The 25,725-nt window shown below is 44.3% G+C and overlaps 3 protein-coding genes across 12 annotated transcripts in view; 1 reads left to right on the top strand and 2 right to left on the bottom strand.

Moving 5' to 3' along the window:
- stxbp1a (syntaxin binding protein 1a) overlaps positions 1 to 3,718 on the top strand; it is a 37,511-nt gene extending 33,793 nt beyond the window's left edge. For all 3 annotated transcript variants that reach the window (XM_061747763.1, XM_061747764.1, XM_061747765.1), the window contains one exon: positions 1,284 to 3,718. Coding sequence is in view for 1 of the 3 variants with exons in the window: in XM_061747764.1 (XP_061603748.1) it covers positions 1,284 to 1,366 (83 nt within the window). In the remaining 2 variants the exon portion in view is untranslated. The remainder of the gene's footprint in view (positions 1 to 1,283) is intronic.
- Positions 3,719 to 4,073: 355 nt separating this feature from the next.
- si:dkey-261j15.2 (uncharacterized protein LOC794828 homolog) lies at positions 4,074 to 10,836 on the bottom strand. 2 transcript variants are annotated; one of them, XM_061800331.1, is made up of 5 exons: positions 10,041 to 10,836; positions 9,538 to 9,648; positions 5,791 to 5,904; positions 5,319 to 5,453; positions 4,074 to 5,203 (listed from the first exon to the last, which is right to left on the bottom strand). In XM_061800331.1, exons 1-5 carry the CDS (start codon positions 10,717 to 10,719, stop codon positions 5,007 to 5,009), a joined length of 1,236 nt encoding a protein of 411 aa, XP_061656315.1. In that variant the 5' UTR covers positions 10,720 to 10,836; the 3' UTR covers positions 4,074 to 5,006. The 2 variants fall into 2 exon arrangements, with proteins under 2 accessions (XP_061656315.1, XP_061656316.1); XM_061800332.1 differs by lacking the exon at positions 9,538 to 9,648.
- Positions 10,837 to 13,220: 2,384 nt separating this feature from the next.
- Positions 13,221 to 25,725, bottom strand: part of akna (AT-hook transcription factor) — a 34,914-nt gene continuing 22,409 nt past the window's right edge. For 6 of the 7 annotated variants that reach the window (XM_061800323.1, XM_061800328.1, XM_061800329.1 and 3 more), the window contains 12 exons: positions 24,915 to 25,036; positions 24,695 to 24,851; positions 24,513 to 24,616; positions 24,094 to 24,293; positions 23,854 to 23,989; positions 20,459 to 20,596; positions 19,544 to 19,680; positions 19,292 to 19,411; positions 19,112 to 19,207; positions 18,941 to 19,027; positions 14,419 to 14,506; positions 13,221 to 14,317 (listed from right to left, as the gene is read on the bottom strand). In XM_061800323.1, coding sequence (XP_061656307.1) covers positions 14,065 to 14,317; positions 14,419 to 14,506; positions 18,941 to 19,027; positions 19,112 to 19,207; positions 19,292 to 19,411; positions 19,544 to 19,680; positions 20,459 to 20,596; positions 23,854 to 23,989; positions 24,094 to 24,293; positions 24,513 to 24,616; positions 24,695 to 24,851; positions 24,915 to 25,036 — 1,638 coding nt within the window. In that variant the 3' untranslated portion in view covers positions 13,221 to 14,064. The remainder of the gene's footprint in view (positions 14,318 to 14,418; positions 14,507 to 18,940; positions 19,028 to 19,111; positions 19,208 to 19,291; positions 19,412 to 19,543; positions 19,681 to 20,458; positions 20,597 to 23,853; positions 23,990 to 24,093; positions 24,294 to 24,512; positions 24,617 to 24,694; positions 24,852 to 24,914; positions 25,037 to 25,725) is intronic. The other variant, XM_061800327.1, reaches the window with a different exon arrangement.

Below are 25,725 nucleotides of genomic sequence, written 5' to 3'. Positions count from 1 at the left end.
GGCAAATGTGACAAAATGCCGCTGTTATTTTCAGCGTGAGCCGCTTTCCAATTGGCACACACACCATCCGGGTGAGAGTTAATTTGTGAACTTTTTGGATTGTGTGTGAGCATTAAAGCTTGTTTTTGGCTTCTACAGCACCACATGCCACTCGCCTGCAAAGCCTTTCCGAGGGCCGTGCGCATACACCATGCGTCCAAAGCGCCGCTTCTATTTGAAGTTTGCCAACTTCAATCAAGTTGATCAGTAGTCACTAAAATACTGTGTATCCCATCGTTTTGACATTATACGATCCATTTTTGTTGTTGCATATTGTCTCTAAATATGACATATGACAAACATGCATCCTTGGAGCAAGGTCATAAATAACACTCATTGCCATGTCAGTCATCTTCTCTGTCAGGAATGTATCGTCACAGCACATGATTTTTGACAGTCAGCAGTATGTCTGCTCCGGCGCATACTGTCTTCTACATTCAACGCGCAAAATGGCCATCACTTACTTACAGCAAGTATTTGTGTTTGTTATGCGCTTTAGGTCTCGATTTATCTACGGACAAGAAGTCAGTATTGTAGTCAAAAAGCTGTTTGTTTCTGAGGCACAAAGCAGCATGTTTGGAGTCAAACAATCCCCTTTGATCCGGCCGGAACTGGACTGGATCTGCTTCCGTTCATTTTGGCCATTTTGGGGGAATTTGGACAAATAATTCCCAGGGAAAGTGGAGGAAAGACGACATGACATGCGGCTTTGCAGTAGAAACAAACAACTCAAATTCAAATCGTGTTGTGTGTTGTGAGGAGTAAATCAAATGGTAAAGAAAGAAATTCGACATGAAATTGTTAGTAAGGGTGTACCAAATTTGACAAGACGTTTGCTTTACTCCACTCCTGCACCTCGAAAGTAAAACAAAAAAAAAAAGTGTGAAATGTGTCTTCAGCTGTCTTGAAAGTTCCTCTTTGCGTCTCGTTGATGGTTGGAACATACTTTTAGGTCCATTTGTTTCCCCCAAAATGTATTTGAATTTGACTGGTGGAGAATAAGTAGTTGTAAGACGAATGTGGCGAAGGACTGGAAAAACATCACTAACCCAAAAACGAGTGATTGGGACCTGCAGAACTGACATTGACATTTACACATTCAGTGTTTCGGTCTCCCTGTTCAACATACGATACAGGCACATAGAGTAATGAATAGCAAGCGCTGAAAACACCTTTTTCCTCTGCGTTTGTGTTAATGCCCCCATGTAACTGGCCTTTGGTGTGTTTGTGTGTTGTGTCCTCAGGATCAACCAACATCTTCACCCCCACCAGCCTGCTGGAGCAGCTCAAGGCCATGAGCAAACCAGAGGAGGAGGTGACGAGCTAAAAATCCCCCGATCATCGAATCTCTCTCTCTCCTCTTTACGTCAACCATTCCTTTATGGTGTGTGCATCTTGCTTGAGAATAATAATCATTCCAAAAAAAAGACATCTAAGATGACCCCAAAAAAAACAAAAAACAAGAATAATAAAAACAAGTATTCTCACGTTTTGAAATAACTTGATTTAAATATCCAAACAGATGGCCATTTCCCAAAATGGAAAAGTGTACTGTATGCTATAGAACCTGCTCGACGATGTCAAGGGTAGAGCTCGCTCGTTGTTGCTCGCTCTGGCTCACCTGCTTAGTGTCGGTGTCGGTGTAGCGACGGTGGGTGGAGGGAGCAGGGGTGTGCCACTTGTAAAATATAGCATATCAATCAACATGCAATATATAGATATATTCAACCGGAGAGGAGACGGCCCATTTGAGATGTTTGTATCAAGTAGCATGCTTGGACTTGTCTGGACTGTTAACTGTGTTTGTATCCCTTGTGGATGTTTTTGGGAGCTAGCTTTTTTTTCTTTTTTTTTTTTTTTAGAAATAAGATTTGGATACTTTTGGATACTCTACTGAAAGACCTTCCCGCTTTCAAAACCACTACTGAAGCATCCACTTCTCAGACTATGCAAATTCACCACGCGGACGCATCTGCGGTCGCGTTGCGTTCGGTTATTGTTTCCGAGCTGCAGCCTCCGTCTTTGGGTGAGAATTTGAGCTACGGAGTACTAAACGAGCGCAGGCTCACAAACTCAAACACACACGCTGTGTTTTGACCGAGGCACGTGCGCAGACATTTTGGAGGGCTGGTGCTCAAGCAAAAGTCAAAACTATTCATACAATCAAGAAAACAATTGTAATAAAGGAAATGAAATGAATGCATGTAAAATCATGACATAAAAAATGGCAGTAGAAAAACACTGAAAGTTAAATTTAAAGGAATATTTTGTAAATGATTTAACCATTCACAAATGGAAATTCATGTTTCTCTGCAAAATGTACAGCTTACTCTCGTACAAACGGCGGCACGGCGAGCAACGAGTTAGCACATCGGCCTCACATTTCTGGCCTCGCCTTGGTGGAGTTTGAATGTTCTCCCTGTGGTGGATTTTCTCTGGGTACCTCCCGCATGCCAAAAACAGGCATGGTTAATATATAATGGTGAATTGAAGACTAAAGACTAAATGGTTTTTCTTTTATATGTGCCCTGTGATATGTGCCCTGTGATTGGGCACAGTCAATAATAATTTCCAGTCAATAATACAACTATTAACAAAGGAGGTGAAGGGAGGCTTGACTGGATATAAACAAATCAAATGGCCACCCCTGTTCAAATGGCAGGTTGGCAGGTTTTGGGAAGGTGCAATTCTCCCAAGGAGCCAAAGAAAGGCCCATCAAAACACTGAACATGTAAAACCGATGAATAAAGGAAATCAAAAATGGGCCGCACTTTTTTTCATCCAGGGCAAAAGGCCAGATGCTCGAGCACCACCTCGGCGCTGTGTGTGCATGTGCCTGGAGTCCGAGGTGAAATATCGAATAGCGGTTTTGAGTGGTGTCTGCGGATGTTTTGACAGAGCCAAGACACTTGATGATTTTGAAGAGAATCCTCCCCCCCTCCGACTGTGAAGACCACGAAGTACGAAGTATTCAATTGTTGAAACTGTCGATGTTGAAACAGCCGTTGCTTGCTCATGAATATTCCCAAAGAAAGCCTCTTGGATTTCAGTATTGTATCCTGTTAGTCTCATTGCTTAGCAATGATGTTTCATTGCACCATGCACCGAGTAGTTGTTGTGTCTTTGCTGTTTAGTGTCTCACTGTTGACTGGTGATGTTTCCGACTGTGAAGTAATGCTACCTTTCCTTTATTGATACCCATAGGACGCCGCTGTATTTGCGATGTTTTAGCTGTCGATGTTAGCTGGAAACAACCAAACAAACAAAAAAAAGAAATCTATATTTTCTTTGCCTGATTCTCTGCTGGTGCAACGTAAATCCTCTTCAATGGTGAATGGCTTGGCAAAAGTAAAATAATGAAAAAAGAAGAATTTTCTCCATCTCTTTCCTCTTCTCCCACCCAAACAAGGTGAATATTGCACTATAACAAGGTGTCTGTGTTGCAAACGCTTACTTGTCTTGATTTTTCCTATGAATTTGCTGTTCTATACGGTTATCTGTCATTATCTGCTTGACTTATTTCAGAACTATTTATCTGAGAAAAATATCAGCACATTGGTCTGTCCTTAAATTGTTTCAGTTATTGGGAAAGTATGTTTGCGAGTGTTGAAGCACAAACAATACTTCCATGTGTAACATATATGTACTAAGGCTGTCGAATAAATTGGCTTCCATTACATTTGAGACTCTTGACTTATTATTCATTAAAAGAATAATTAATGCAGAAGTGGTCGCAAAAAAAAAAATAATACTGCATACAACTATTCAACCTCTATATGTCTCAGAGTTAAAAGGATTGCTGCAGGGGACGCATAATTGAGAACTGACAAAACTAAACACTTAGCCCCGCAACGTCACGGCATATATATATATATACACACACATATATATATATATATATATATATACATATATATATATACATATATACACACACATATATATATATACATATATATATATATATACACACACACACATATATATATATATATACACACAGACCCTTTCCCCAAAAATAGAATATTATGGAATTCAGTTTGAGAATATTAGTTTATTTTCATAATTCCATTCAAAAGGTGAAACTTTCATAGATTATAGATTCCAAAATAAAAATAATAATGATAATACGGCGGATTTCCAGCACTATGCCGGAGTTCTTTAAGGTATGAATAACTCCAGACCCTTTCCAAAACATTTTAATATCATGGAAAAGTTTCTTTCCATAATTCCCTTCAAAACGTTCAACTTTCATAATGTGAGGCCGATTGCCTCAATGCCACGGCACGTCGAAGCAGTGATGAAAGCAAAGGGATTCCCAACCAAGTATTGAAGATTAACATATCGTTTTGAAAGTACCATATTTGGATTGATGCCTGACCCTCTTTTTTTTTTTTTTTTTTTTCTGCAAAAACTGAAGTAAATGATTTCTTCACAGTATTCTGATTTCATGGGTTTTATGAGCTGGCAGCCCAAATTATGTGTAAAAAAAAAAAAAAAAATATGACTTGAAATTGTTTCAATTGTGGGCCCTGAATCTATAATCTATTAAAGTGTAACATTCTGAATGGAATTATGGAAAACATTTCCATGATATTCCAATTTTTTGGAAAGAGTCTGCATACGTGGGTAAGCAATGCTGTGCGTCTCCGGACGCAGATTCACCTCGCTTTATGCGTGCGTCCCTGCTCATTTGTGTGCCCTGTAAAGGTCCACGTAGTCAACTGGCAGTGCTCAGTATGGAACCCAAAGTAAAGTACAACAGAAAATGTATTACAAACTTCATTTCTGCTTTATGTTTTTACAATTGGGTGAATATGGATTATTTGTTTTATAAATAAAAAACTATATACAATGGTGCACCACCCGGTCTGAAAAAATATTTGGTCAAACCCCCCCCCACCTCACAGGTAAAATGTGACATTTTACAAAGGCAGCTATAAAGTTCTTAAACCTCCGATCACAGTTCAACTCAGGTTTGGATGGTGTTCATTATTATTTTTATTTGAAGCCTCCATCACCGTCACCATGCGTCCTAAGAGTCCAAGCAGCGACTTTGTGTCCTCTTCCATCCTATGCAGCAGCTCTCTACTAAACTGGAAGAACCTTTCGTCCGACCGCTCCAAATACTCCAACAGGCCGTCGCTCGGTCGCTTGCATTTTGCTGTGGACAAAAACAATTGAAAGAAATCAATCGTACCTCTGCGCCCAGGAGGAATCGGAAAAATAAGAAATCCGCTAGCCAGCTATGTTCCCATGTCGAAGTCATAAAATCTTACCTCTTTTGGTTCTTGAACTTTCCTTGGAGCTACAGGACGGTGAAGGTGAGTTACATTGGAGAGGTGGTGGAGGAGGTGGAGGTGGAGGTGGTAGGTCGTCGCTGCTGTCAACTCGCTTGACATCAGCAGACAAACCTATAAATAGCATAACCGCGTGGAATAGTTTCACAATACAATGACGGGAAAGTTAGCCGACATAGTTCAGGGAGTCTGGCTTTCAGGACCGGGACCCCAAAAAAAATAATTTAATAAAAAATTTTAAAAAAAGAAACAAATCAATGAGTCATCATACCCCTATTTGCCACACTGAGCCCTGATGATATATTTAGACTTCTTGTCAGACCATGTGCTAATGCAATTGGTCCCCGGTGCACTCTCTTTTCAAACAAATGACATGATAGAGCTCGAAGATTTTCAGCTAATTTACTGTGCGTGAACTTTGACAATGTGGGGAAAGCTGGAAAATTCCTACCTCTTCCGGTATCGTTTGCTGCACTTCTCACAGTGTTGCAAAGAAGGGGTGGTGGTGGTGGTGGTGCCATGTCAGTATCTGCTATAACCATCATCTCGTCCTTGGTGGACAAACCTAGAAAACAATAACAAAAAAACAAATCAAGTGTGGTTACGTTTTAGATGCCAGTGGTGGAGTCTAAAGAATACTTTTGATCCACATATGAGCTGTTGATTGATTTGTCCCACCCTGAGGACAAAGTGCACACCCAGGACAAGGGTGGTCACTCGGGGGGTTTTTTGGATGGGGGGCACAAGGATGCACAAGGATGTGAGCAAATGTATCAAGCCAGCACAACATTTCACAAACAGCTAAAGAACACTGAGAAATTGCTTTTGAACGTTTTTGGACAGATTTGACTCCGTCTACTCATCTGCCCTGATTCCTACAGTTCAATATGGGTGGAGGACTGATTATTATTAGTCTATCAGTATCCACTGATGACAACTATACATGAATTAGCTCAGTTCCTTTTTAACGGTGTGAATTCCATGACGTTCACTCCATCACCGCCATCTTTATGTAAACAGCCAGAAGCTTCACAATAGAGAGCCGACTAAAAGCAGCTTGAGGGGGAAAAGAACAAAGGATGGACATCCAAGATTTTCAAGAAAGTAAGTTTGCATCCCTGCTGGTAGTAACAATTAGCCTGCGTGCACACTGCAGGGCATGATGCCCAATTTGGATTTGTTTTTAAATTAAATCATCTGATCCTTTTATGCTGCCATTCACATTACAAAAACAAATGCGACTTCTACTGGAGACAGAATGGATCCGTGCCATCCAAAAACCAGCGTGTCACATTACCGCATGCGCACAAATACAAGCTGCCATGTTTACGGAAGTCAACGTTGACCCTCGCGCAGGTCTTGTCATGACGCACTTGTGGCAATTTCAAGGATTTTCTGCAGCTGAGCCAACATTTTCTTAGATTTATCGGTTCTTCAAGATATAATCTACTATCTTTTGTTTAAAAAAAAAAAGAAAAAAAAGTACATTTTCATCCAAGCCACTATAAGAGTGCCAGAATGCTGATTAAGCCTATCAGCTTCTGACACGTTCTAGCTATATGTTTCAATGTTTTTTTTTTAGATTTAGTGACTCTCTTATGCATTCTCCCGCTGGATCACTTGGTGACATATTTTAGGCCCATATGCGGACAGCGCGCAGGTCGACTGAACCATAGAGAAACGAGAAAGCACGCAGGGTTGGAAGGAGGAGCGGGAGGCCTTTCAAGCATTTATTATCCTGTCGCAGCATGACAACAAAAGATTTGTTGTAGAAATTGCAGATTATAGCTTTAAAGCGTCTTCTTTTTGTCACTGTTCGCCCGCCATTGCTTTCAAGGCGTGTCTGTTTGGTCGAACAATTGTGACGTTTGTTGTCTTCTCAGGTACAGTCCCGCTCACCGATGAAGTTTCAGTACGACGTGTGGAATATCTCCTGAAGGAAATCAATCAACGGTTTTCTATAGCGAACTTGTGTTTGAAACATAAGAGCAAATGATAACCAACATCTTATGGACAGATGAAACTAAAATAGATCATTTTGGTAATGCATTCAAATAATACGTTTACAGATGGTGGAATGAAGCCTTTTGGGAAACGAACACCCTGCCAACAGTCAAGTATGGTGGAGGATCCATAATGGCGTAGGGCTGCTTTGCTGCATCTGGTACCGGAGGCCTTGACTATATCATGCATCAGGTATCATGCATTCAGAAAGTTAGCAAATGTCTTACCCGGTGTAAGACAACTTGATTTGAGACAAAGACCCCAAAGCACACAACAAAATGGCCAGCAATGAGTTCTGATCAAATCTTCGGGGGTGAGCTGAACTCTGCCATTGGGGAAAAGAACCCTGCAAATGTTCCAGAGCTCGAACAAATGGCAAAGGAAGCGAGGAGAAAATAGCACCTGAGAAGTGCAAAGAGCTTATAGATGGATACGGAAACGTTTGCAGGCTCTCCTTTTTTTGCTGATGGGTGTACGACCAAATATTAAGGGGGGGGGGGGGGGGGGTGTCAATATTGCTGCACATCCTGTTTTCTTTTTTTTTCTCTTTGAAATGACAATATCGAAGTTGGAAAAATTACTTTGGACCGCCAATTAAAACATCCCGATGCTATAAGTTTCTTTCTGAAGGTATTATACAGGTCGTGTAGAAAATGAAGGTGCGCACCACTCCATAGGTTGGATGAGCGCGCCGTAAGCGTCCCGATACATATCTGATTTATATCCACATATGAAAGAGGCATGGGTCGGACACGGAAAGAAATCGCAACTATTGTTCCGCTGTGGTTCGCACCCTTATTCCCCTCGTCTGTCCTCCAAAACCCTTTTCTGTCCAGCTGCATTTTCAATAAACATCAGAAGAATTCCAAAATGTTAAAATAAGCAGAGGCGGTTATTCACAGCGAAACCGTTCCAGCACAAAAGGCATACAGAGCCAGCATTCCGCAAGCCCATGCGGCTGAACGGGACAGGTGGAAAAAAAGAATACTATACATCGGAATTGACCCGCGGTGTGACCCTAGCCTCAGTTAGCTCCGGCCCCCGGCTAACAGCAGAAAGTCCCACGCTACGTTTACTCAAGTAACATTTTCGATAAACTCTACTTGTCAGAATACTTTCAATGCACCGTACTTTTTACTTTTACTTGAGTATTTATGTGAAGAAGGATCGATACTTTTACTCCGTTACGATGATCGACATGCCGTTCGCTACTTTTATTGATCCATTATTGCGTCTGCGCGTCTATTTTTAGACTCCATCTTCGACTTCCGCATCGGGCGCCCTTTGCGCCAATCCAACGTGATCGCTGTCATTTGACTCCAATTCACCAATCAAACGACCGCGTACGTAGCCTTCGCGAGCCAATACAATGTACTCATTTTGGGTGAAAAAGAAAAAACAGCGAGTGTGTTTAGTTTACAGACTCAAAAAAACAACAGCAGCTTTTTCATGCAGCTCTTCATTTGTGACTGCGCCAAACTTGGTTATCTCAGCCCACTTCTAATTTGAGAAAACACCTTGCGGTACGTTGCAGATTTTTCTGTAACATTAGTGTCACACACATACACACAATCACTAATTCTGGTCAGCAAAAAGCTTCTTCATGAAGTCATTTAAGTGAATAAACCAAATAATGTTTCTGTCGGGCCAAATGCATGTGTTGGTTTTTGGGCAGTTAAATATTGAAATGGTGGACTCGCATATATTATTATTATCATTTTTTATTGGATGTTATTGCTCTGATTTGAAAAAAAAAAAAAGTTACACACAAGTCACAAGTTACTACTCTTGACTTGAGTACTTTCTTACTCTTAACTCAAGTAAATATTTGGATGACTACTTTTTCATTTTACTTGAGTACAATATTTGGCGACTCTACCCACCTCTGCTAGCTTGTCAATTACAGTAGACCCCCACATACCGGCAGATTCCGTTGATTTATTAGTACTTTTTACAACCAAATCATTTAGAGGGGGGGGGGTTTAAGAATATTTTCGGGGCCGAATGATGCTACTGCCCTGGACTACTGACCACATGCAAGATAGATGCACCAAATGTAATCATTCAAGACAACAGTAAAGGAAAATACAGAGTAGATTACTTGAGATGAATCCAAAACTATTTAAACTCGATTACGTTGCGCATGGAGCGGATAGATCGATTCAACAAAAGGGGTCAAGTCTGAAGCTCTAACCTGTTAGGACATTTTTCGCACCGCCAGTCAGGAAGGAAGACGACGATGGCTTGCAAGGAGCTGGTTCTACGCCAGTATCATTTGGACTCTTGTTGTCCTCGACTGACAAACCTGGAAATAACATCCCAAAGGAAGAACTGCGTTTTTTTATCACAGGTTGTCCCGCATTTGGACTGTACGATGTTGGCTGGCGCAAAATTGGATGGACGCGCACACATTTTTTTTCTCATTGTCTCTCTCATAGGTGAGGTATAGCCAACATCAAAATTCCAGGTCTCGCTCTTGCACAATTCGTGGCTGACTGATTACTTTTTTGCCCCCACTGTATGTCAATATCTTACACTGATTCTAGTGCCTCGAGGGGAAATTCTTCTGCTCGTCCTGTCATTTGCTATGAGATGAAGAGAAATATCATTGAGGACCATTATTCAGAAACATTTGACTAACCTTATGGCAGTACTTGGGAGAGCTCACGGGGAAAATACAGTACAGTCGCTACTTACCGATGCCTGCGGAAGGTTCGGCGATGCTCTCCGGTATCGCAGCGGCAGGACTCAGGCGCTGAGCCAACGAGCACGAGCGCGTGTTGCCGAGGACAGACGCCATCATTTCGTAAAATGGTATTTCAGCCAGATCACTGCAATTGAGCTCCTTCTTCTTGCCCATGTATTCCATTTTTAATTTCTTCAACTTGTTGTTGATCTGTTCCACGGTTCGGTGAAACCCAGCACTAGCCATCTCCAGCCGAATGAACTCAATCATCAGCTTGGCCCTGCCCGCAAAAGTGTTTTGCGCCTCAGGTGACGACCACAGTGCAATGAGACAGCCCGTCTCCTCCACGGACCACTCTTGTTTCTGCTTCACTTCCACGTTTCGACCGTTGCGTCCCAGGCCGTATATGGCTTCCATTTGACCGAACCACTTCCAGTCGCTTCTGTACAAAATGCCGCGGCGACTGTGCTCCTTAATGGCGTTGTAGTCACTCTTCATCTTTTTAAGTTTTTCTCGACACGTCTGAGGACTGCGGTCATACCCGTGTGTGGCCATTCGCTGGGAAAGTTCCTTGTAGACTTTTCCATTTCGGTGTCCTTCCAGCTCCTGCTGTATCCTTTCCTCAGCCACTAATTTCAAGAAGATGGCTACCTCGGTTTCGGACCACCTATTGAACTTCCGTAGAGCCATGCTACTAAACGAATACTCGTAAAAGAATCATACGGGAGGAGGGGAAAGGGAAGCAGGGTTGGTTTAAAAATGGTGGCTCTGTCCTGGCTCTGATGGCGCGTCTTGTCGCACAGTAAAAGCGTGACGATGACGTTTAACTTGACCAATCGGCAACTACGACGTCACGCCTGCGCGCAGCCAGGCTAACTGAGCCCATAGAGATATGATATGTACTACAAGAAAACTCTTTGTGGAGAGATAAGCGTACGCCGATGTAGCAGCCATCTTGAACTGGGACTCCCCAGTCATAGCTCCCTTTCACTTGCATTGAGGTAAATTTGTTTGGCTCCAAAAGATTACTCTTAACTCGTTGAATTCTTTACCGATTTTGACACGGATCGGTTTGTCACAAATATCTGACATGCAGTTATGATACTAACTAAAACTCACCACGCAGATGGTTATTTGTGTGTATTATATATATAAATATATATATATATACATACATATATATATATATATATTATATATATATATTTATATATATATATATATTTTTTTTAAGTATATATATATATATATATATATATATACTTCTCCAGTGAGAGTTGGAGGTCACGGCTTTAAAAGCAGAGATGCAATACTGAGGCCACCAAACCGGAACCCCTCTCCCCCTCAGCTGCGTCTAGAAATTCTGTCCATAAAAGTTATGAACAGAATCGGTGACAAAGGGCAGCCTTGGCGGAGTCCAACCCTCACCGGAAACGAGTCCGACTTACTGCCGGATATGCGGACCAAACTCTGACTCCGGTCGTACAGGGACCGAACAACTCGTATCAGGGGGTTCGGTACCCCATACTCCCTAAGCACCCCCTGCAGGACCCCCCCGAGTGACACGGTCGATCGCGTTCTCCAAGTCCACAAAACACATGTAGACTGGTTGGGCGAACTCCCACGCACCCTCGAGGACCCTGCCAAGGGTGTAGAGCTGGTCCACTGTTCCACGGCCAGGACGAAAACCACACTGCTCCTCCTGAATCTGAGATTCAACTTCCAGACGGACCCTCCTCTCCAGTACCCCTGAACTCACCAACTCACCACCAGGTGGTGATCAGTTGACAGCTCCACCCCTCTCTTCACCCGAGTGTCCAAGACATGCGGCCGCAAGTCCGATGACACGACCACAAAGTCGATCATCGAACTGCAACCTCGGGTGTCCTGGTGCCAAGTGCACGTGTGGACACCCTTATGCTTGAACATGGTGTTTGTTATGGACAATCCGTGATGAGCACAGAAGTCCAATAACAGAACACCGCTCGGGTTCTGATCCCCCCGATCAGAACCCGAGCGGTGTTTTGTTCCTCCCAATCACGCCCTTCCAGGTCTCACTGTCATTGCCCACGTGAGCATTGAAGTCCCCGAGCAGAACGATGGAGTCCCCAGTGGGAGCGCTCTCCAGCACCCCCTCCAAGGACTCCAAAAAGGGTGGGTACTCTGAACTGCTGTTTGGTGCGTAGGCACAAACAACAGTCAGGACCCGTCCCCCCACCCGAAGGCGGAGGGAGGCTACCCTCTTGTCCACCGGGGTGAACCCCAACGTACAGGCGCCGAGCCGGGAAGCAATAAGTCGAACCACACCTGCTCGGCGCCTCTCACCGTGGGCAACTCCTCTCGAGAGGACTGGTACCAGAGCCCAAGCTGCGCATGGAGGAGAGTCCGACTATATCTAGTCGGAACTTCTCGACCTCACACACCAGCTCGGGCTCCTTCCCTGCCAGAGAGGTGACAGTCCACGTCCCTAGAGCCAGCTTCTGTAGCCGGGGATCGGAGCGCCAAGGTCCCCGCCTTCGGCCACCGCCCAGCTCGCACTGCACCCGACCCCTATGGCCCCTCACACAGGTGGTGAGACCATGGGAAGGGGGACCCACGTTACCCTTTCGGGCCGTGCCCGGCCAGGCCCCGAGGGCCTGAAATACTGTAACTGTTATGCCCTCAAAAAACGCTATTTGCAGGGGTAAACATCAAAGTTTGGGTCTGAAACGAGCACCAGAGGTTGTTGTTTGGTGCTCATTTCCCCCCCAACCCACCAACCTCGCTGGCAGTGGTGATGCTAAGATTACTACTATTACTACTTACTGCGTTTATGGAAGGTTGTTCAAGGAACCGGTGATGTAAACATGAACGTGTTGCAGCCATCAAATTCCAAGTTGATGATTATTTGCTCAAAACAATCACGTTTATCAGTTTGAACATGAAATATCTTGTATTCAATTCAATACAGGTTGAACATGATTTGCAAATCGTTGCATTCTGTTTGTATTTATGTTTAACACAACATCCCAACTTCATTGGGATTGGGCTCGTAAAGAACAGTAGTGCGTTATTAATAAATGTGGCCAACAGCAATATCTTTAGATGTATTCATCTAACAAAATCCAAAATATTTGGAAAAGGCTTATGGTTGAAACACAATGCAACGTGCAATAATTGCTACTTTCAAAAGATTCTCATGACAGTCAAAGTGATTCACAATAGGATTTATTAGCCCTGATGTAACCAAAGGCAGAGTTTTATGTGCAGAAATAGAATGCGAGTTCAAAGTTACTTATGGTACCTTTACAATTAAAAAAGGGAACAGGTCTATCTAAAAGTCACACAGCTGAATATTATTGTTTACCTTTGTTCCTATTTACAGATCTTTACAATTTGCATGACTTCAAATAGCAGAAGTCTCCTGTTTCCACGCTGGGTGGCAAATGGTGAGATTTGTTTTGCATCCCAGAGTCGTCATTTTGAAGTTGTCTGTCATAGTTGTTCTGGTGTGCTCCGACTAGTTTAAGTGCAGAGAAACGTCTTTCACCGGAGCCACTATATAAAACATCAGTGACTCGTTTGTGTTCAACTTTGAACTTACTGCATATTTGAATTTGCCTTCCCGTCCGTCTCTTGAGCGTCACAAATTGTTTGCGTACTGAATGGAATCACTTTCTCAATTCAGTTGAGTTCAGCTGCAAGCTTGTGCCTGCCACATGGGAAGGTCGCCCGCAAAAACACCTCGGAGAAAGAATGTCTTGTCATTGGTACATTTGTTCTCCCTCACAGGAGCGCTGGCGGTTTTCTATAGCGCAGCTCTATGAATGCGGGGGTGAGGGGGAAACAGTATTGTTATTGTGGTAGTGCGGCTGGCAAATAAACATCCGCACCTCTTCCCTCGCTTCACTCAGATGGGGAAATGCGCATGACGCATTTGAATTGAGTGCGCATCGCTGGCTATTTGGCCGTCATAGACAAACAAAAGTTGCCTTACGATAGAACTTCAAACAATCCTGCAAAACAAGCGGCAGGTGTTTGCAGATGCGCTGTCAGTTAGTCCGAGTTGGAGTTGGAGCAGGACTTGGACAGTCGCTCCAGAGAGCGCAGGTCTGCGGTCAAAGAACGCACCATGCGCTTTGACCTGACCTTCACCTTCCGCGCAGCTTGGAGGGCGTCGTCAAGACGGCGTTGCGAAACAACGCGAGGCGAGGGTCGCGACCTATCTTCCTCCTTGCTACTGCTGACCTTAGAAGGAGAGCCTGTCTTGTTGGTGCACACGTGGACGGGTCGAGGTTGGAGATAAAGGCTTAAAACAAACAAAAACAATCACCAAACAGTGTGGCAGCTCACATGAAGAAATAGGTCAATTGGTGTGACGTGTGGGTTGCAGGTGGACATATTCCTTACAGCAATGGCGTAGGACACAATGGCGCTCTGCTGGGAGACTCTGGTTTGCAGCTGGAGATCCTGGGTGCGTTTGAGTCTCTGCAACAGTCTGTGAAACACAGCAGGTTGGAGACTTTCTACATGTACATGTAACGTACATGCCGTGGCCCAATGGTTAAGATCATTTATTGATATAGCACATTTCATACACAAGGTAACTCAATGTGCTTTACATAATTCAAAGCATTTAAAAAACAAATCCTTTAAAAGTGGAAATGCTCTAAAAAGCATGACTAGTTTTGAAGCTGGACTTAAAAACATTCCCACTTGGGGCTGATGTCACTTCTGTTGGCACCTTGGCCAAATGCTGCTTCACCAGGTTTGCTTGGAACTCCGTGCTCCGCTATTCGACCCGAGTCTGTCGATCTCAGAGCCCTGCTGGCTTTGCATCCCAGTAGCATTTCAGGACTTACACCGTTTAGTGATTTATAGACCAGTAGCAGAACTTCTATATCTTATAGCAGTATATTGTGATCCGTATCAAAAGCCAACAAAAGCCGCACAGAATCGACACCTTTTCCGAGTCAGTATTCAACCTTATATCATTTAGCACTTGGAGAAGAGCTGATCGTGTACTGTGATGAGTTCGGAAACCTGATTGAAATTTGTCCAAAAGTTCAGGAAATTGCTGAGTTGATTCAAAATTGAGAAAATTAAACAAACATTTAAAAACAAAAGGAAAACTAACACATATATGCAAATCAGTCGTCTTTGGCGAAATTTGCCGTTTTGAACTCAAAATAGGCCATCTACGTGAATCGGTTAGAGGATGACTTTTTCCTGGGGGTGTGGCGGCCCCCGTCGCTGACGTCAGAGGCGGTTTCGTACTCATTCTATCTAATTTTCCTAATAAGCACCGGCGCGTGTGCTTTTTGTGTGCTGATAAGCACCAGTTGCCTAGGCAACTGAACAACCCCGAGAGCTTGCCTTAATTCATGATTTTCTGTTTTCGCTCGTTTTCGAAATCGTTCTTTCAAGCTTTATGGCTGGTATTTGGGATTTATAACGCGAGACTCTTAACCAGTTTCAGCGCCGGAAAGCAACACCGCCACCTTCCGCCAGTAAACGGACCACCCCTTACAGTAACCACAGTTCATGAACGGATTTCTTTTACAAAGTGGTGTTTATTCATTGATTGCTTGGCTGTTTGAATCACTCTGGTTTTCTTTTTTTTTTTTGAAAAAGAAAAAGGAAAACATTTTTTATTTTTTTTTAAAACCATTTGTTATGTGGATCAGCTGAACGCCAACATCGCTTCACCAATTCAATTGACTTGCAGTGATAGCCATCGCACACAGTCAAATCAAGTTGCTTAACTAAATTCTAACTAATAATCATTTATTTACCCAAACTCAATCAATTCATTGGTTGAACGAGTTTCAAATTTAGTCAACCAGCTGATGCGTCCACTCCACCAAGTGCCCTTCGCAACGCCAATCATGGCGGAACTTCCAGAAAGTCTCAGTCAATACGACAATCTTGACACACTGGAAGAGCTCTTCAGCAATTGAACGAGGGACCTTGTCCTGGGCTATGCGGAGTCCGTCGAAAATGCCGGCCTTGACGTCCTCGACGGTCACATTGCACAACTTACGAGTGACGCCGAGCGCAAAAGCTTAAAAGATAAAAATCTCGCGCAAACTCTTGGCTGCATGGGGCTGAACTTGGCAAATGGAGCGCTCTGGTGAAACGCAGACTGGAAGCCGAACAGCATAAACAGTCCGGTTAACTGCACAAGTAAGAGAGACCGCCGCCTCCTCGACGCCGATGCGGAGGCTCGGATCGCCGACCTCACTACTTGCAGCCGAGGCTGCACAGTTGCTGCCGAAAGACAGCGGCAGATTGAACTACGACGATGATAAAACAACCCGAGGTCAGTATAAGCAGCTACAAGACGCTTATGCCCGCTTAAAAGCTGAATTGGTAGAATTGGCCGAATTATGGGTCGAGCATCACCGAGCAACTCTTCTGCTGCGGCAAGCTTCCGCTGACATTCAGCGGCTCACCGAACGCACCGACACACTCAAAGCGGAACGCGCCAAAGACATGGAACAGTCGTACGGGCTCAAAACACCAGAGGGTAATCAGGGAGACGGAGCTGTCCCACCTCCAGCGACCAAGACAACGAGTTAACCCATGCCAGGCGTGAGCTACAACTAGCTCAACAGCTGTCCACGGACTCTCTGACTCATCGCAGTGTTCCGGCCCCTGCTGCTGACAGCGTGGGGCCCTCCCTCGCCAGAAGGGTCACAGAGCCCTACAAAACATCTCCAAGCCACCTTCGGGGGGCGCCGTGCGGCCACCTCACGGGTGGCAGCCTCACCTTTTCGACTCTCCCTCCACCCGGCGCTGCTCCAGGCGCAACATTCCGAGGTTTGAACCTAAGCATAAGGGGTCGCACGACACAGCCGTGTACCTCGGAGACCTCAAATTTCACCTTCAACGATTCCCTTCTGCTACTATGGATGGCAGACTGCACCTTATCAAAGTTACATCTCGCCGAGAAGTCAGCAGCTTAATTGAACGACAAGCCGGCTCACGTGCCGGCCCTCTGCCAAGCATCGTCTCAACAATTTGATGACCCGGAGGCCGCGACCGGCTTATCTGCAGCCCTCACGCTTCAACATGGGAGGGAGACTTGAGAAACCCCGAGCTTATTACTGCCGGTTGCGTAAAGCGTACTTTGGAAATTTCAATGAGCCGAATCTGGAGGAGGACAAACGTTTCAAAACACTTTGTCGAAAACCCACATCCTAACACCAGCCGGGCGTAGCAGCGTGCCGGCGCGCACTGTCCAGTGCCCAACTGCGTCAACTGGCCGCCAAGGGTTTTGCTAAACAAAAACACCCGAACCCACTCAAGCACGAGACTCAGGCGTCTCCTTTACAAACGCCACCACAGATGGAATTGGAAGGCGCTACGTACAACACACGTGTGAGCGACACACCACGTTCTGGGTTAGGGTTGTTAAACCCGGCGAGCAAAAGAAGTCGTTTAACCCATACAACCAATCTCGGCCCGCGTACAAAAAACAACGACAAATCAAAATCGTGGAATGACCGCAGCTCCGAACTTACAGGTCAAAACGGGGTACACGTAACGACCAGCCTAAATCTGACTGGTCCAACCGAGACCCTAAAACGACAAGTGACAACCAGGAAAAGGGCTCCCGAACCAACAGCGAGTGCCGTGGCAGAAGAAGTACTTGAGGCGCTCCGCAGCCTGTCCAAAGACATCCAGCGGGACCCACGGTTACGACGAGGCCCGACTGAGTCGAACGGGGCCACAGAGGACGCAAAACGCTGCGCACAAACTACCCGTGCATTTTCAGTGACTAATACCGAGCTAAACACCGTAACGACGCTCCGCTGGACAACTGGCCCCATGACATTAGTACACCCGGTCTGCGTGTATCCAATTGAAATAGTCCCCCTGCTCATTGGCCAAGACCTGCTGTGCCGGTTCGAGCCACTAATCCATTCCAAAAATCTTCAGCTGTGGGCGCAGGTGGAACAGTCATTACCACTCGGGAACTCAGCAACTCGGGAACTGTCCTCAGGCCGGCGCCTGGGGTGGGACCACTCGGAGGACGGCGACCTGTCAGGCCGCACTCCTTCAAGTAACGACACCCCCATTCAATGTTGGTTTTGGGCCTTGCCGCTTCCGTGCAGTGATTTCTCCAGAGTCTCTGAACCTTTGGATGATATTATGGAGCGTAGATGATGAAATCCCTGAATTCCTTGCAATTGTACGTTGAGGAACGTACGTTGTCCTTCAACTGTTGGACTACTTTCTCAGGCACTTGTTCACAAAGAGGTGAACCTCGCCCCATCTTTGCTTGTGAATGACTGAGCCATTCAGGGAAGCTCCTTTTCTACCCAATCATGGCACCTGTGGGACGTTCCAAACAGGGGTTTGAGGAGCATTCCTCAACTTTCGCCGTCTTTTTTGCCACCTGCCTGTCCCGGCTTTTTTGGAACGTGTTGCAGCCATCAAATTCTAAGTTGATGATTATTTGCTACAAGCAATAAAGTTGATCAGTTTGAAGATGAAATATCCTGTCTTTGTCGTGTATTCAATGAAATATAGGTTGAACATGATTTGCAAATCATTGTATTCTGTTTTGACACAACGTCCCAACTTCATTGGAATTGGGCTTGTACTATTTCAATGTTGCGATGATATTGTTCCCTAATTACGTGTAGTATTTCCGGTAAAAATAATTAGTTTATGGCCAAACGAAAAGAAAAACAAACAAACCTAAATTTGCAAAAGTATTTTGCGATTTGAGTCTAATTTGTGAACTCCAAAAAGTAATTTTTGGAGTTCAATTGAAAGTTAGAAAGTTCGGCATGTTAAGATGCATTTGTAATGTGTTGTTTGCATCTTGCTGGCTTTAAGCTGGAGCCACGAGTTATTCTTGGTCACTCGAATTAAAACGGGGAGCAAACGGTAGCTCAGTTGTAATTGTTGTTTGACTCACCTTGCTCATTGCTGGTCTTGGCATCAGAATGTCCACAGCGATGACAGCGATGACAATGACAGGAACACAACCGGGATGCGTCTCGCTCTGATGGTTCAAGAAAGGCATAATGAAGAGCGACTCAAAGTACATCTGCAGATTAGGGCAGACACAAGATAAGATGCTGCTTACTTTCGGAAGAGCATTTGTGACGTGACAAACACTGAGAACAAGGAGGAACTCCACTCGTCTTGCCGTCGTCATTTGCACACTCGCCATGATCCCTCTCTGCAAAATATAATATATCCGCACAATTGGAAGAATGAACTGTTCACCTGGCTTGGATATCCGTTATTAAGGAGCTATTCTTACTCATGCGCTGGACTTGAGCACTTGAGTGTGCAGGTTGACTGTCAGCTGCTGCAAGAGACGTTTGAGTAGATCTTGTCACCAGAAGTCGCCGAGCAGAATTGTCATCCTCTGTTGCAGTTGCTGAAAAATAGAAATCATCACACACGTGCAGAATCTAATGCTAAATGGTCCAGCATTACAGAGGATCTGAAAGACTGAAAGACTGAAGATGATCTTAATTCAAGTGTCCAATTCTATTTCAGATAAACGTACATGTGTCAGGCTGTGTTTGTTTTTTGTGTGTCGGTCTTTTCCTGGCTGCGCGTCTCACCGCCTTCTCCACCTCGTCCCCATCCATTGTCCATTTCTTTCTGTTGCTTCCACCGATATCGAGCGGTTGCTCTCCAGACCTAAGCAACAAACGGACAACAGCTTGTTGCGGCATTCCAGAAGGCCACGGATGCCGTACAACTCCAAGCACGACACACAATATGAGGGCTTTAGCGATGCTACGATGACCGGACCGTACACGGGATAGGAGTACGTTTCATGTGGTCTCAATGGAAATACAATTCGAAAAGGTATTGTGTACTCTCTTACATTTCACTTTTAATAAAAGTGAAATAAAATGTACCTCAGAAACATTGTTGACAAACTTTATGGTCTCCAAAAAAAAAGCGCTCATTTTTTGGGAGATATATTGCACAACGTATAGCTGCAATCACATGCCGGTGAACCCATCCATTTTCTACACCCCTTCTCCTCACGCGGGTCGCGGGTATGCCGGAGCCTATGCCAGCTAACTGCGGGCAGGAGGCGGGGGACACCCTATACTGGTTGCCAGCCAATCGCAGGGCACATAAACAAGCATGTGCACTCACATGCATACCTACGGACAATTTAGAGCCTTCTGTACATGTTTTGGGGATGTGGGAGGAAACCGGAGTACCCGGAGAAAAGCCACGCAGGCACGGGGACAACATGCAAACTCCACACAGGCGGGGCCGGGGATTGAACCCCGGTCCTCGGAACTGTGAGGCAGATCTGCTAACCAGTCGCCCACCGTGCCTCCATATATTAGTAATCAGAAGGCGACAAGCTTCCAGATGTACTCAAGTGTGTAATAGGGATGTGTCGTGTGAACTTCCCTATGGACACTGGGGTTATACCTCAAGGAAATAAACTCACCTGAGAAGAGATGAAGTTCTGTGGCGAGCCAATTTGCCTTTAGCAGAATGAGTTACAGTAGAAGGCTCTTTAGGCTTCATCAATGGACTTTCCTTTATGTCCTTTGGCCTGAAGGCCTTGATGGCCTGACTTTGATCACTGTGAAGAACACAAGTTTACAGTCACAGCTAGTAGAAAGTACAATCCATCTTTTTTTGGTTTACTGAAACTCATGTCAAAGGTCAAAGAAAAAGGCCTGGCCAATGTGACTGCTGTACTGTGGAAACACTCAAGACAAGACCAATCATCCATACAGGTGTGAACCTCAGCACACTTCTCACACACGCGTCAATCTCACTCGGTGCCTCATCAGAATCACTCAGTCATTGTGAAAACGTAGCAGAATAATGAAACTCTGAGCTCTTCTTATGTAAGTGGCCAAATATTGGCACACATACCAGTGCAACTCTTAAATGTGTTTCCTTCAATTTATGACTTTGACATTGGATGTACGTGATTTTGGCTTGGCCAACACATTGCTCTTCTAACTACAGTGTGTGTAGTAATAAGTGGTTAGGTGATATTACATTTTTTTTCAAAATTACATGGTTGAAGAAGTGATTTGATTTCCATGATCATGTCCTTGAATTGCTGTCAACCCTAATCATTGTCAGGGAAATGCCCCTTTAAGTAACCCACTCATGTTCTCAGTGACATTTCTACTACGGAGGCTGAAAAAGTGGCTCCATGATGCAATTTAAGAAAAAAATACACCCAAATTAATCGGGAGAAGCGTCATCATACAACAAGACAATGACCCAAAACACACTCCCAACACAACAAAGGACTTCATCAGGGGGCAAAAGTGGAAGGCCGTAGACTGGCCAAGTCAATCACGGGACCTTAACCCAATAGAGCATGCATTTGACCTCCCGAAGAGGAGAGTGAAGGCAGAAACCCCCAGAAACAAAGACGAAATGAAAAGAGGCTGCAGTAAAAGCCTGGAAAAGCATTTCAAATGAAGAATGCAACAGTCCGGTGAAGTCAATGGGTCGCAGGCTTGATGCAGTTTTTGCAAGTCAGGGTTACGCCACAAAATATTCAATGTTATTCAATTATGTGTTCAACTACTTTTGCGCACTTGAAAAGTGGGTTGCTTCAAACAAACGGTGCTCTGTCCTGAGTTGTCGAACACATCTAGATGTAAATACCATGAAGCTGGAATTCTGAACTTTCGTCTCATATTCATCTTTCGATCTGCAACCCAAATGTCTTCGGTATACAACAAAAACAAAGCAATTGACCTTAGGGGACTGTGTGTGTGTGTATATATATATATATATCTCCATCCATCCATTTTCTGAGCCGCTTCTCCTCACTAGGGTCGCGGGCATTCGCACTCACACCTACGGGCAATTTCGAGTTGTCAATTAACCTAGCATGCATGTTTTTAGGATGTGGAAGGAAAGCGGAGTGCCCGGAGAAAAGCCACGCAGGCGCGGGGGGAACACTCAGGCGGGGCCGGGGATTGAACCCCGTTTGAGGAGAGAGTCGCTGCGATCACGGGTGACGCTGCTCTCTCAGGGGTGGTGGGAGCACATGTGGCTGACTCTGATCACCCCACAAGGATAAATACCGTCATTTATTTTTATAACTCACAACAAATGTGTTCATACAGTAACCTACACTGAGCCCTATGAGAAAGGTTCATGCGTAAATGTTGTATGTATGGTATTTGTAATACATCTTTTGAATTCAAATAGAAGCACATCAGCATATGAAAGAGGATATCAAAAATGTTGACTCCTGTTTGATGACTCCATTATTTGAATACACAGGGGAGGACACGCAGTCGCAGTCGCAGCCGTGTGCCACGTGGCACGTGCCACGTGCCACGTGTTCGGGGATTCGTCCCCGATGTCTCCAGTGCAGTGATTCTCAACCGGGGAAATGATCAAATTTGACGTAATTTATTTACAATAAATAATCTATCTGTTCATCTATTTATGCCAGTGAGGCATAATGACAGACAGAACAAATGAATGGTCTTCTATTAGATGGCAGGAAGTACATACAGTCATTAATGTATCCTCTATTTTTGCCATTTTTGTTCGTTGGTGTGCCGTGAGATTTTTCAATCGTAAAATCTGTGCCTTGGCTACAGAAAGGTTGGAAATCGCTGCTCTCCTGTCACAGACGCGGAGGATTCATCCCCGACGACCGGCGGCTGCTGCCGGCCCGACACGCACGCCACCTTTTGAACATGTGAGGCCCCTGGTCATTTGTCGATGAGGTAAAAAGAAACATCCATCCATTTTCTGTACCGCTTATCCAGTTAATCTGTATCGAAAAATACTTTATTGTAACAATAACATATTTCTTTATTCATACTGTTTTGATTCGTTTATAATAAATCAATTAAGCATTTCATTAGATACACAAATAAAAAGTAAATTAAAAATGTAAGTTTATCTTACAAAAGTGTTCATTCTCATTTCATTATTTAGATGACAATTACAAATACCTAACCAATTTCAAATGATTTAATAAACACTTTTAAACATATGCATTTAATTTGATTAATATTCTACCAATCAACCACAAATTTAATGAAATAAATGAATACAAAATAAATAATTTGTAAAAATAAATTGAATGAACTCATTTTAGCAAAAGCTGTTAAATAAATTGAACGAATATTTGGGACTCCAGGACTTTGACTGGGCCAATCCAGAATATGTATTTTCATTCTGTCGTCGATTATAATAATTCTTGTTTTTGACTCACGTTATTGTTGACTAATAAATTCAGACAATGTGATTTTCTGGAATTGTTTTTTTTTTTTTTTTTTTAATTTGTCTCTCATGGGCGAGGTGAAAATGACAGTCCTCGCTCATCTTTTTAAGTGGGAGAACTTGCACAATTGGCGGCTGAGAAAATACTTTTTTGCCCCACTGTATGCTATTTTCAATAAAAATAGAAAAACACAATTGGGTTGTATGACTTTAAACAGACTCAGACAGTTTATCCTTGTGATTTGGATGAAGATCAGACCACATTTTATGTAAGAAATTACATACTTTTTTCCTCCCACTTAATACAACGAAAATATCCGAACTCTCAAGGGCACCTTGCGGTTATATTGACTCGCATAATACACACTTGTTATACCATGCCATGCCATGCCATGCAGGGGGAAAGACTGATTACCTTTTCATATGTAACCCTACTAATTACAAGCCAGGCCTGAAATAAAATACCTGAAATCCTGCTTGATGTCACTGAATCAAGGATGTGTCAGCATTTCATGAGCTGGGAAGATTGATACTCTGCCAATAAAATGCTTGCAAAAGTGTCTCGAGGGATGCTTTGTTTGCACAGCCGTTGTCAGGGCAGCTGCTGCAGCACGTACTCACTTGCAAGTCATCGACTGACTGGACTTTAGAGAGTCGCCATGGTGATGTCGCACAGCGGCGGAGGAGGAGCTTGGGGAGGAACAGGGGAGGGTTTCTTCATACTGGTCACTTTGTATGTCTTCTGACACAATACGGGCTAAAGATACAAAAGGCATCAGGTTAAATGCACAACAAAAGGATCAAATATAGGCAATTTGATTGTTGAAGTAACATGATGAAGTTACTAACTTGAAAACTCACTAGTTTCACTGTCAGTCCTGATTGAGTCTGTCTGCCTTTGTTTGCCCTCCCCCTGACTAGATCTCCTCCCCGCTTGTTGGAAATATTCGCTGGGCTCCATTGTTGTACGCCTGTTGTACGATTGTAAGGAGTCACGAGTTTGTGGTGAGGTTTGGCTTGTCTGAGGCTCCGCTAAGCTTGCTTCCGCAGGTCTTTGAAGACTGGCGGGCGCATCATGAAGCAAATGAGAACCAACAAAAGACAGAATCAATGGATTTGTCATTGCGCAGTGTGCAACACAATTGTAGACCAACAAGAAATGGTGAACATGTTTGAAAGACCACGGATGGAAACACAATCTGAAAATGAACACATGCTGTGCGAGCGTGTCACAGATTTATGGTGTGGCAAAGTACACACGGCATCTTCAAGCTACTCACCTCTTCGAGCCGGGAGCTGCGGCCCAAATCTGATGGCTGTCCTCGGAACCAACAAAACCGCTGTCCGTTCCTGGAGAAACTATCCCGTCCTGCCCGACGCAATACTGCAATATTTCACTGCTGTACATAACGTAGCCCTTAATCGTGCAGAACAAGAATTCATTCATTTGAATTCAGCTGACCTGAGAAAGCACTCTCCTAATACTAGTTAGAGGTTTGGCGCGGCTCTTCTCTGATGTCCATATTTCTGCCAGACTGCTCTGACTGCTGCTGTAGGACTTGCTAACTTCCTTCCTCCTCCTGATATTCGGAGCAGGAGTGATGCCCACGGTCGAACTCCTGCAAAATAACACCACATTAAGCATAACACAAAACATAACGTGACATAATGTGTGCGCTTACTGATTCACGCCTGTGGCTTGTTCAGCACACGTTTCCTTGAAGTCGCAAGAATTTCGGTTGAGGACGGCCGCTTTCTTCTTGGTCACCTCGACTGGATCAAGCGGCAAAGGTGTGTGTTGACGCTGGAAGGAGGGACAACCCCCCTGGTTACACACTGCAGATTTATTACAGAGACACTGAAGACCCCATTAGGTGCAACGGCACAATATAATGTGATCCAAGAGCTGTATTTAAAAAAAAACGGCCTTTAAAAAGATAATGACACTAAGTTTTGATTCAAACTGAAAGAGAGGTAGTAAAGTACAAGATGTTATCAAGATATAAATTTATGCTACAGCCCCAGTTTTGAACCTTATTCGATTACGCTCGCGAATTAAAAGCACCAAATAAAGCACTTCATGCCCGTTCAGGATTGTTAAACATGGTGGTTTTGGACCTGCATTTTCAGAACTTGTTGTGAGTGTTCTCCATGACAACCATCAAATGATGTAAAGGCTCAATTGCCAAACATACATTATATTTCAATTCAAGTACAGAATTTCAAAATGCCAATCAGCCCCAAGCAATATGTGCTGTGGACAAATCGAAATTCAATTGAATCGCGCATATGCCCCATTTCCATTGTAGCGGTGCTTGGTTCCGCCCTGCGTGGTCGCTCTTCCATGACACTTTTGACAATGGCACCGTTCCTCAAAACCTCCTCCGACCTGGTTCTAAAAGGCAGGCAGGCCGGGCGGGGAGGGCCGCGACGTCGGCGTCAGCTGATTGGACCGAGCGTCTAAAGGCTGCGTGGTTTGAAGAGTGTTTTCGT

The sequence above is a fragment of the Phyllopteryx taeniolatus genome, chromosome 15 (assembly GCF_024500385.1).
Source record: "Phyllopteryx taeniolatus isolate TA_2022b chromosome 15, UOR_Ptae_1.2, whole genome shotgun sequence".
Taxonomy (NCBI): Eukaryota; Metazoa; Chordata; class Actinopteri; order Syngnathiformes; family Syngnathidae; genus Phyllopteryx; species Phyllopteryx taeniolatus.
The sequence above is the reverse complement of the archived record's forward strand: the minus strand, read 5'-3'. Positions and strand labels throughout refer to the sequence as shown.